Source organism: Hoplias malabaricus, chromosome 5 (genome assembly GCF_029633855.1).
Source record: "Hoplias malabaricus isolate fHopMal1 chromosome 5, fHopMal1.hap1, whole genome shotgun sequence".
NCBI lineage: Eukaryota > Metazoa > Chordata > Actinopteri > Characiformes > Erythrinidae > Hoplias > Hoplias malabaricus.
The window spans coordinates 51,085,645-51,098,010 of NC_089804.1; the positions used below are offsets into that span (position 1 = coordinate 51,085,645).

Consider the following 12,366-nt stretch of genomic DNA (forward strand, 5'->3'; position numbering starts at 1 on the left):
AGATTTTTAGAGGCAATTCTCGTTTCACACATCTAGTTTCTATTGCCATTGTTTTAAACAATGACATTAACTGTGATTTAGTTTTATACTCTGTCGAGTACCTGAATATAACACTATCAATAACGTATTATTATCAGAGGTGGCCCTGTGAAGAGCCAGAGCCTTGTCCACGGTATTTTCCTGTCTTGAGCCTTGTGATTCTGGATAGGCTCTGGACCTACCATGATTCTGTTTAGGATACGTTGAATACAGAAAATTAATGATGAATTATTAAGATTGGCAAAGGCAGCTTTTTTTATTTCCTTTTTTTCCTCCCAACTGTCTGGCTACTCTAACCTTATCAACCTTAGAGCTGTCAGAGCCATTATGCTACAGTGCTATTTATAGGAAAATGATGACTTGTAGCAGCTTAAGTATAAACTGCTCCACAATATTTACCAAAGAAAAGAACGTGTAATTGATCATAATAATGGGAAAACGTTGTGCTATTACGAGATTTCTCCAAGTAGCCTTTAAAATCCAGTCTTTCTCTTGTAGGCACTAGCTGTGTCTGCTAGGCGGCGTCCTTCTCTTTTCAGGCGGCTCTTATTTCTCATGTCTGTGCCAGGGCACAGCTGCAGGAGCGATCCTGCAGTAATGCGTCACACGAGGCCCGCCCCCTGCCGGGTTTCTGGAAAATCATTGGTCCGACCCTGCATTGGTCAACGGAATCTCTAACCTTATTCGTCCGTCGAGCTGTCAGTGAAAGCGGTGACGAGGCAGTTGACGTAATGGTTTCAGTAAAAAATCAAGGCATTCAGCCGTGTGTTAAAGTAGCGGGAGGACGGGGTTTTTTTTTCCATCACGAAAGCTTAGAAAATAAACATTAACATCGAGGCTCGCAGCGAAAGAAGGAGCGATGGAAAGATGATTTTTTGTTATAATGGGTGTCTATAGCATAAGCGGAGTTAAGCATCTACTTGTCGGTTTAACGTTACTCTAATCGTCGCTGTCATCGATAGACATCAGTAACGTTAGGGTTTTTTTCTCCAGGCTCCGCGAATAACCGGCGGATTCAGAGGTGAGTAAAATAACTTGAGCTGAATGAATTAATAAACGTTTAAATTGCATTCTCATTGAATTCTGTCTTGCAGTAACGTTAGGCGACGACGCTGGAGTTGATTGTTCTGTGCAACTGTTATCACTAATTTCCCACTCCACCTTAAATGGTGCAGAAGTTAACCTTATATTCCGGCTGCATCATTTTAAGGTGGAGTGGACATTTTAAATAATGGACGGCAGTGTTGCGAATTCTACGTCTGCGTGTTTTAATGCCATAATTACAATACAATTATAAGCTTTGTATTATCTGATTTGTGCTACATTCCCTCACAAAAGGTTCCTTCAAACCGAAATATTTAAAAGGTCACAGCGGTAGCGGTTTTGAATCTCTCTCTTAAATCCTTACAGCTGTTTTAGTGTTTCGTGGCCCTACTGTTCGTAGTAGCATATATAAGTTAATAGTTTTTGTCTCTATACCGTTGGTTCGCCTAGGTTTGCTACCGGACACCGCAGCAATATAGCATTCGCTGTATGCTGAAGTGTAACCTTTATAGCATAGTGTGTTTTCATTAAATACAGCACAGTATAACTTTAAAACTACGCCTTTTGAAAATGAGAGAATCATAACGTTGCCGTTTTTGTGGTTTGTTTTCGCTGGGACTATGAGAGCCGAGACCTCCCCTCCTTTATAATGGATTAGGTTAAAAGGTAGTTGTGTCCGACACATTTCATGGGCGTATGCCTGTGGAAAAAACTGACTGCATAGATGAAAATAAAGACAGATTTACTTTGACATTTCGGCGCCTTGAGCTGAAAATGTAAACGTAAACAGTGGGACAGGAAGCCGTTAACGTTAATTCTAGGGAAATAACGGAAAGGAAGCTCTATTTTGCAGGCGGTGTTTGATTTAAGCCTTGTATTAGGCCAGCAGCCTGACCCTCAGGCGCCTATAGAGCGGTCTTGTCCTGATAATTTTCATTTGTGTAAATATATAAATGTTATGTTGGTCAGGAATAATTTTTGAGGACGAATTGCGAGCTGAGCTCGAGAAAAGTGGGCCCATCCCTACTGCAGTTTACTGGCAGCCATGTTCGAGGCGGAGAGGAATCCATCTAACGGCGAGGCTCCACAGTGCCATTCTGTCTGAGCACAGGACAGATCATCTGCCCTCCTTATCTCCGGCTCATCCCTGCCGTCCTTTTAATCAGTCCTCCACACATGAAAACCTCATCATACCTTTGTTTGTGTTCAATCTGGCTTTTTACTGAATGGTATCAGTCTTTATCTTTCAATCATTTATTTGTATAAAAAAATACAATGTCTCTTTTTAACATCTAGCTTTTTATTTAATTTGTTCACTTATTATATTACTATTATTTTTAACTCAAACTAAAACCTAAATCTAATCTTAAAGCAGTTGATGATGCAGGAGCATTTCTCAAGATCATACCTTAGCAAAGCACATAACCTTATAGATGACTCACAGGCTATAATCTTGTTTTTGTTATGGATGCAACAATATGGGGAATGTGGTCAGATATGCCATACTATCGGTTAATACTAATGCAGAAACATTTATAGAATGTTGAAGCTGAGGATATACATCTGCGTGGATTAGCATTGAAGTGTAATACTTGTTAATCTAGGGTTACACATGCAGAAAAACGAAAAAAAAAGTGCTGCTATTACTTAATGCAGTAGCACAGTGTTACATATTTGACTTTTCTCACAGAAAAAAACAAAGACATCATCAATCATGGGTTTGATATTCCAGTCTACATCTGTCAGATACTGATTTGTTAAGACAAATCTCTACTGATACTAATGAGTTTGATGTCATTGTGTATTAATATTTATTATTGTTTTTAGAGGTAACTTTTGATTTGTGACTTTCATCTAATCGGAAGCTGTATAATGCCAAGGTGTAATATTTGAGTTTCCAGCTTATTCCAAAAGTTTATATGTTAAAAAATATTGACTTAACATTGTGCAGTCATTGGCTGATATTTATCACTAATACATTCCTTTTAAGACTGATGAAATGAGAATAGATAATACAGGTTTACAATGCTGGAATGTGTGCCTGTCAATATGCTTGATTACAAAACCTATCAGCTTAACACTCAGAGATAAGGTATGTGGATTTTTTTTTTTTTACCTGTACAGGGATCAATTCAGTTGAATTGCATTGCGACAACCCGTGGCTTCAATAATGTCAGGGGCCTCAGTGAAAGTTGCTGTCCGAGTGCGCCCCTTCAACTCAAGGGAAACCAGCAAAGAATCAAAATGCATCATTCAGATGCAAGGGAACTCCACTAGTAAGTATCTTTTGGCTGCTCCTCAAATACCCTAAATGTATTCTGTTTATTGTGTTGGATGTGGTATGTTGACTATGTTGTGAATGACTGATGGCATTTTGTCACATGCCTGCAGGCTTGGGCATGTGAGTATAAGTTTATGCAAGGCTTTGGTGTGAAAAGCTAGCCAGAAAATGGACCTAAATGTCTAGGCACCATACTAAACAGTAACAAGAAGCAGAGATATCACTTTAAAGAGGGGAAAATATCAGTGTGATTTCCTGTTTAATGCAGAGAGAGAAAGGTTGGTATTTGTGCCTGAGGTAGGATGATATCAGAAGTGCTGAGCTGCTCTGTTTTGAAGTCTCTCTATGGCTCAGTCCTGGGGCTCAGGCTTCCTATTCCTTAGTATAGGCTCATAGAAAGTGAGTGTTAGAGGACTGTTTACTTCATCGTGACATGTAATGAGCCAGTGAAAGGAAATGAAAAGACCTTATCATATGGAGGTCATGTTATCGCTCAAAGAAGAGTAGGATATGGCTGAATACTTATGAAAAGCACCACTCAGACATCGCTTTGACTGCACTGGGGAAATGGGCTATCTAGGTTAAAAACCTTTGATTATAGGAGGATTTTCCTGTTGTTAAAAACAAATTAGTCCAAACTACACACTAGATTTGGCCTGGTACTCTAACCTTAGGTAGTATTCAAAAACAGGCTCTAGTAATGTGTACTGGTATTGGCAATGTAGGTGTATGCAGTCCTGTACAAAGCAGTGAATACTGAGTTGTAGGCATGTACTGATATATTTATTTATCAAGTCTAGAACCAAAATGATATTTATTTGATTGATTGATTTTTGTATTAAAAACATATTGAGGAAAACGTATTATGTTATACGCATATTAGTCCTTTAATCAATCATAATCCATTATACTTCTCATATGTTTTTTTTTTGTAGCTTGAAGTTCACCACAGCCCCTCTGATGTTATGTGTAGCTGAATGACTCTCTGTGTGAAAAGGCAGTCTGTTTAGCTCCAGCTATTGCTTATGCTTTTGTTCAACTGAGGAAATAAAGCTGAGGATCCATGGCTCTTGAATGTGTGCACAGCAACAAAATGCACACTGGCCAGACTGTGTAGCTGGCAGAATGCCCATTGCTCTTGATTAGGGGTCTTTTACCAATGGTATGATGAGAATGTTGTCCTGTTATGTGGCTGAACCTTCAGGACTGCTTGTGTGGCTGGAATGCATATCATGCTGTTTAAAAGGATAGCAGAGACAGTGCAAGGAGATTGCAGATGTATAGCTCTCTTTTACCCGCTGATTATCCCTTATATGTTTGGTTGGCTCCCACTGAGTTGATATTGTCTAAGCAACTTGAGTAGTTGTTAGGCTGATTTTTATTATGAATGGATTTCCATTTCTTTCTTGATTTGTAGCTGAGGAACATCTTCAAATGTAGCACTTTTTGTCTTCCTCTTGAGCTGCTTTTACGTTTCTGTTCAGGAAAAGGAAATCTGGTGTTTCTCACTTCATGAAATTTTAGCTACTTGTTATTTTGGTGACTGACTATGAGACAGATTTTGTAGGAAATTGACACCATCAAAAGCCTTGTCTTTCCACAATTTTCATGCGTCTTTATTCACTATTTCACACTACATTTGAGAGAGAGGAACTGGGTTGTTTTCTACTTTGTCAGGAGCAAATGTTGGTGAAAAATATTTAAATCTCCTTCCGTCTATGGTGTGCTCAGTTAGCCTGTAGTTTTTTTTTTTTTAGCTAATGCAGGCAAAGTAGTTGATTTGACTAGGCTGGGGTGTTATTTTGTATGGTTTTCCTCAAGTGCATGAAACGTGTGAAGGAGTAGGAGGTGGAGAAAGCAGGAATTCTGTACAAACTTCTCTTTAGGCTAGAGAGAGAAGGAGAGCTGGGCTAGAAGCACAGCAGTAATATTAGGGCTTTGTGGAGGGCAATGCTGTTCAGGATCTGTTTAAGCAGAATAGCAAGATCTCAGCCCTCCCTTCATTATCTTCAGCAAACTAGAGCTCTTTCAGATATCGCAGCTCAAATGTAATTTATGTTAAATGGAGGAGGAGGAGAAGTGATGCTATGTGCTAAGCTTTGGGGGGAAATGTGTAAAGATAACTGTGTGTGTCTGTTTAGTTTGACCTCAATGCTAATGTCTTATATAACCTCAGTATTGCTCTTTAGTTAAGATGCAGTTTGTTGTCCTCATAAATGCAGAAGCCTCTGGCAGACCTTCTAGTTATTTCCATGCTAGTTTATAGCTGCAGTTGTAGTATTTTCACTGACTGCACATAAAAAATATCATGCCACTGCAATCTCTTATTACTTCAAATGCATGCCTCTTCAGTCTTCTATACTGTGGAGGTGCATTTTCTGATTTAATAGCCTGATAGTGGCAACCTTACATGTGTGGTACATGCAAATTGGAGAGATTGTGACAGTGGGCCCATGGGAATGGCTGCTGCAGACTGAACCATCAGCGAGGAACTAAACAGATAAAGAGAGCATGCAGTAGAGTGGGTGAGAGCAGAGTGTATTAGCACATTTGGTGAGGTTATTTATCTAATTTGTGAGTTTTGTGATGTTAAGATTTCCTCTGATCTTTTTGTCTTCACCACCTTTGATCGTCTGGGTTTGCTTTAAAGTCATAATCAATCCCCTTCCAACACAACCTCTTTCATTGGTGTCACAGTTATGAATGAAGGCTTGGGTCAGGGTGGGTCTGACATGGCTCTGGTGCTTGAAACATTGCATTACCAGTGAACATAAGAGCAGACCTGAGTGACTGACATGCTTAGAAGCCTAATCCTCGGAGCCTTCCGAGGTCATCAGAGTACAGTGTTAATCCGTCTGACCTTCACAGGTGCTTCACACCTGCCTGTTGCTAGTGTCACTCTTCTCGCTGTGCTGATAAAAAGAGAAAACAATCTTCTGTCCTGCTTGCTGTTCAGCAGCAGAATGATTTCATAATTCTATTGCAAATATGCACAATATAAAGGTTAATATAAGACAAGTACATAGTGTATGGACACTGTTGAATAGTCTCCATAAGAAATGTGTCGAAGCGTCCGCATTGCTCAGCGTTTATACCCTTTGCGCCACTGTCCCTGGTGACCACTTGCTATTTAACAAACGCCCCCCATCTCATTCTAATTCTCCAGCTTGTTGCAGTCCCCCCCCCCCTCTTTTTACCACCTGAGTTTCATATTTTAGTGCATGTGTAGGTGTACACACATACAGCTCAGTGCAAATACCAGATGTCACAAAGCATTTACTTGCTTTCACGACCAAACAAGTTCTATATGATAGAAATGACACAAGCCTCATCAAATAAATACATCCTGACAGGTTCTGGGAAAGCAGGTTTGGTCAAACGCCCTCATCCTTCTTCCTGCAACCTTTTCTCTGGCCAGTGAGCAATTGAAGTTAATTTACTTCACCAGGCAGACTGATGCATTGTTCCATTTTTCGAGTGGTATGCACAGTCACGTGTGGCTTTTGCGACTGGTCGTTTTGTCTGAAATTATGTCATTTTGGCTTTTCCATGTCTGCAGACGTTATAAACCAGCCTTAAGATAAACAAGTTAGAGGTACAGTTTCTAACCACCAAGCTTTGACTAGAGGTGTATACAACTCTTTATTATTAGAGTTTACAAGTTTACACATTACAAGTTATTTATTTAAACAGTAAAGTCATCTTCATTCTGAGTTCGTGGGGCTTCATTACCATAAAATGATGAGGGACTATAGAAATGAACCCTTAAAAGCCCCCAAAAATATTGATTATACAAGCCCAGACCAAACCACGGTAGACAATGAGACTAGGAAACTGTGATTTAATCCCTGTTATTCACATTAGGAATATTCCCATAGCATGCATCATGCTTGCATCATGCTGTAGTGGATCAGTGGTGTCTATGGCAATCAATGTTAATGTGCCTTGTGATGGCTGCTGGAGGCCATTAGAGAAAGTCGCTTATTCCTTTAGCATATAAAAACAATGTCAATGACCTACATTGTCTGTCAAGCTGTAAAGGAATTTTCACCAACAAATGTACTTGATAGAATTTTCCCAAGTGTAATAGATCAGTCATTTGTGGTGTCTAAAAGAATGGTTTTGTTGTTGTTGTTGTTGTTGTTTATTTGGAGCTTCAAAGCTAATGCATCTAAAGTGGAAATCTTTATACGTGTTCCAGACTTACATTAGCCTTCTAGCTCCTGTGCAGAACTAAAGAAGCAAACTTGAAAGACCAAACCTGTCTTTACTGACCGACTTAAGGGTATGCAGGAAATTGGTTATGTGATGTTTTATTGAACCATTTCTTTAATGCATCCTGGATGACAGAATAAATAAAGGCTTCACAAGCAACTGCATCTGCACATTATCCATCTATGAATGTTAACATGTCCTGTGTATAAAGATGCTGCATAACCCAGTAGACAGTTAAACTGTTGGCTTTTGTGTTCCAAGTGATGTAAGTGGTTTATTATCACCCTTATGTTGGTGTAACTCAGGAGTATCTTTCCTTCTCTTCAGTTGCTCTGGTTCACAGTTTCCCTTTCCCTTTCCCAGGTTGCCAGCTGTTATTACTGTATTGTTCTTCATAGGCTACATTTGCTTTTTTGTTAGAGAGCTTTACTCACTTTATCCTTCCATGCACTTGTGACCAGACTTTATCTCTAGAAGGCAAATCTGTTTGAAATAGTGATCTATATATGTGAAGTAAACAGACATATTGCTTATAGTACATTTAAAGATTAAGATTTTAATGTTCACCTGTGATTTTGTGTCTGGGTAGGATATAGAATTTTGGAATTTAGTGTTAATCTCAACAGACATGAATTCCTTATTTGCTGGATGATGTTCTAGATGGCGTAATTTGGATTTGTGTTCAAAACACATTGTAATCAAAGAATATATATATATAGTTTTTTGATTACGTAACATTCTGTATTTGTTCTTGTTGTTTATGTTTTATAATATGTGGTGTTACTGATACTCACAGTAAAACTAATCTTGTCTTGGGTGATAATGTTACTTATGTTATTTTGGTATTTAAGCAAATGCATTTCTCTATTTAAGATTTTGATCATGTAACACTCCCAAGTAGATATTTCCTTCTCATTTGATGTCTCTAATTATTTTCAATGTGGCAATGGGCTTATCCCAGGACCATGTTCTCAGTCATATGCCAAAATCGGTAATTAGGAGCATGGTGACAGTAGCTTGATTTCAATGCTGATATTTCTGCTGTGAGTAGAAGGTTAGTAAGATGTAGGGAGAGAGACGAAGGGGGAGGGTGGGATGCAGTAGTGAAGCTAGTAAAAGCCATGTCACGTGTACAAGAGTGTGAACAAGCATTCTGGGTTCACCCTATGGAATTATGAGAATTTTCTCCTACAGCATGGACTCAAATGCATAGACAGCTCATGCTAATTAGGGGATGAAGTAGAACACATGTCATCTGATTTCTTATGTAGTTTTAATTTTCCTTGTTCTCTGGTTTTTAGAAAATGGTTGAAAGCTGAGGTATGTGATTATTTTCACTAGATCACATACTGAAACCAAGCTCATTAAATGTGTCAGTGTACACAGAAATCCAGGCTGGTTCTCAGCCTGTCCAGAGAAAGGTAGTACAAAGCTAAATAATTAATACGTTATTGTGCTCTGCTGAGTTTTAATGTTTTAGCAGTACATCATACAAGCTGACTTTCCAATAGCATTGGTGCCAAATAATGATCACTGCAAGCCTAGAGCTACTGGTAGAATTTCATGAATATTCTATCAGCAAAGCTGTAAGATATGTCATTTTTCTAGTGAGCAAACCAACACTAGGTTTAGGTGCTTAATCTTCACTCTTTCAATGACAGCAACTTAAAGGTTACATACGATTGTGGTGAACCACAGTTCTCTCTGGTTAATTTATGTTCAAATGCTCCGTCTTTTAAGGTTGAATGGTATGTTTCACAGGGGGGAAGAAAACAATTCCTTGTACATGGCTGAAGTTTATTTTGTCTGTAAATTTTTATTCACTGTTTGAATTACCACAGAAACTCGGTAACCTGAGTTGTTTATTTTTGTAGCACTTTCAGTCTGTGTTTACTTTCATGCAGTTAGAACTCTCCAGAAATTAGAGTGGGTTCCTGCCTAAATAGTCTGAAATAATTCCACATATTTCTTTTTCAGTTAATGTTTTTCTAATAAAGGGGGTTGAAAGTAAAAAATCTCTCTCTCTCTCTCTCTCTCTCTCTCTCTCTCAAAAAACCATTTCACATTCTCACTCCCACACTCTTCTCTGATTTGAGTCTCTGACCCAGACTGCACTGGGTACTGAATGGGAGAGTTGCAGTAGACAGCTCTTTGTAGTCCAGGCACGGCCAGTTGTGGCCACTACTCTTATTCATGGGAATGCACAGCTGATTTTGTAAGCAAGAGGGACAAGAAAAACAACTAGACTGTCGTGCCACACTGGCTGCCACCATGACCTACCTGCGGACTAGGATTAATGGACATGACACTTCATCTTTACCGTGCTGATTTTGTTATGATTCAGGTTCCTTTCACTGTTCTCTCATGCTTTTCGGTTCTGATGATATCTAGCAGCTGATTTTGATTAAAACATTAATCTTGGCCTAGCCCCTACCTTTAATTCAGGTTTTAACTCACCTGTTATATACTGTGTTGTTCAGAACAGACCCATGAATGAGGCCATATATTTTTATATTACAGCACCATTTAAAGTAATTCCAGTTATTAGGAGGCCCATCAAACAACTCTTAGAACAATACAACAAGCACATGTCCACTTTATTCCCCTTCATGGATTTATATTTAGGAGATGGCCTGATCCTATCCTAAATAACTGCTCCTTGGGCTTTCCCCTTTCCACTGACCCTATGATATATTTGGATTGGGAGCGCATACAGAAGGCCTTTGATTCTGACACTGTAGATGTTGTAACTCTCTGCATGCTCTGGTGCTTTGAATCTGCAGGCTTTATTGAACTTGCTTGCAATATTTAGACAGAAATAAATGATTTTGATTATATTGCCAACAAGTATTTTTATGATGTCATTTATATATTGATCAAAATAATTTTCCTTGTTTGGATTGTTGAGTGCTTTGCCACAGAGTAAAGGCCCCTGGACCATGATTGTTTAGAATGTTCCAAGTCCACTGGTACACTGGAAACTACATTGTGATTGGTTAGAAGACTAATTCACATTCAACTTTTAACTTTCTGCATTATTAGTGCAAAAGCCATTTGCATCATAAATTATGTTCTGCAGCCCAGCTGCTGAGACCCCAGCCTAAGTTTAACTTCCTTTTACTGGTGATGTCTGATAGGTTCCCATGCATATGGTTAGAGTAGCAAACAGAAAGTCTCTTCTTAGGAATCCTTTTGGTATCTTTTATCAAGGTGTGAAGTCAAGGACATGCAGTGGTTTCTGTTTCACCAGAGTGAAGGGTCTTAAAACAGACTTGGGTGATCATCAAAATGGCTTTTGAAATGAAATAAGCTGCTTCACAATACGATTCATGGAAGTAGCCAATATGTTATCCTATCTTCAACCTTCTTTTGGCTGTTGAACCAGCGAGTCCTCCATAGTCAGCAACCTTCTAGAGTCCTCAGAAACCATCTGTTCCCAGAAACTTCCTTAGGGCCATCTACAGTTCCTCTGTGTGCTGTGCGTCCCATGTTCGCTTGCCGAGTGGAGTTTGTCAGAAAGGTCTGAGTGCAGAAATCTGCCCATTCCTTCCTGTCACTGAGGATCTGTCAGCATATGGAGGAGCACCTGCCATCTGCTGCTGTATAAATAGCTCAGGCAGCACAGGCCTCTCGCTGGCAGCTGGGTAGGGCTGCACTTACCCAGTGGTTTCCAGCTAAACTCCCTTCCTGACCTGCTCCCATCCCTAGATCTGTAGGTTAACCATCTCACACAATGCTTTGTCTTTTGCCTCATACTCATCACCTATGTTTACACCTCACATCTCCATTAGACAATATGTACTCAGTAAAGTTTTTGCAAGTTTTGTCTGTTCAGTTTTAGTCACTTCAGTCTTAAAGCACACTGTTAGGTAGAGCAAGGGTTTTTTTGGGGGGTAAAGTCATTGTGTTCTAAATAAGGGCATAGGCCTTCGTACAGGCTTGTCATAACAGATTACCTAATGCGTTATGCAGGCCCTGGTGCGGCCTAGGCCACTGCATTCACTGCATTGTTCTCCAGCTTTCCTGTTTCTCTTTGTCTTTCGCCCAGTAAAGTGAAAGCTATGCAGCCTGCATGACGAGACCAGATTAGTGAAAGGTCTTCACTACAGGGGGAAACTGTGTGGCCATTATTTTTTAAGCACAATAACAGGACACTGCTTGATATGCTGTTTAGGTAAACAATCCTGAACCTCTGTGGGTGAAGAGTGAGGATGCTGTTCCTCTAATACCCATTTCTAATCTCTCAAATGACTCACTCCTGCTTTACAGTGCTTTTTTATTTTATTTTTTGTTATTTATATTTTTTTGCCTTTCGCAGCTGAAGTTAATTATACATTTATTTTGCCAAAGCATGCTTGCATTTTAGAAGTTGATGGTGCTTGTCAATATCATTGGACAGAATATCAGTACTAAATGAACATTTACATTAACATTTCCAGCAGCACTGCTGTCTGATCCACTCATACTGTTGCAACACACACTAAGGCATCACTACGTCAGTGTCACTGCTGCTCTTAGTAAGATACACCACCCAAATCATAGCTGCTTTGTGGGGGTCCTGTTGGGGTTCTGACCATTGTTTCATGTAAAGATTCACCCTGTTCATCAATGTATGTAAAGCAACAAGTGGACTACAGTCTATAATTGTAGAACTACAAAGTGTATGGTCAGTGGAGCTAATAAGGTGGACAGTGAGTGTAGGAACAAGCCGCTGGTCATAATGTTGTGCTTGATCGGTGTATGCTACTGGTTTTATTATTCTCTAAATCTTTTTTGCCTTAAAATGG

At 39.4% G+C, this 12,366-nt stretch overlaps 1 protein-coding gene across 7 annotated transcripts in view; it reads left to right on the top strand.

Moving 5' to 3' along the window:
* Positions 1-812: 812 nt before the first annotated feature.
* The window catches only part of kif1b (kinesin family member 1B), a 65,238-nt gene continuing 53,684 nt past the window's right edge, over positions 813-12,366 (top strand). For all 7 annotated transcript variants that reach the window (XM_066671313.1, XM_066671315.1, XM_066671319.1 and 4 more), the window contains exons 1-2: positions 813-1,060; positions 3,208-3,359. In XM_066671313.1, the coding sequence (XP_066527410.1) occupies positions 3,254-3,359 (106 nt within the window). In that variant the 5' untranslated portion in view covers positions 813-1,060; positions 3,208-3,253. The remainder of the gene's footprint in view (positions 1,061-3,207; positions 3,360-12,366) is intronic.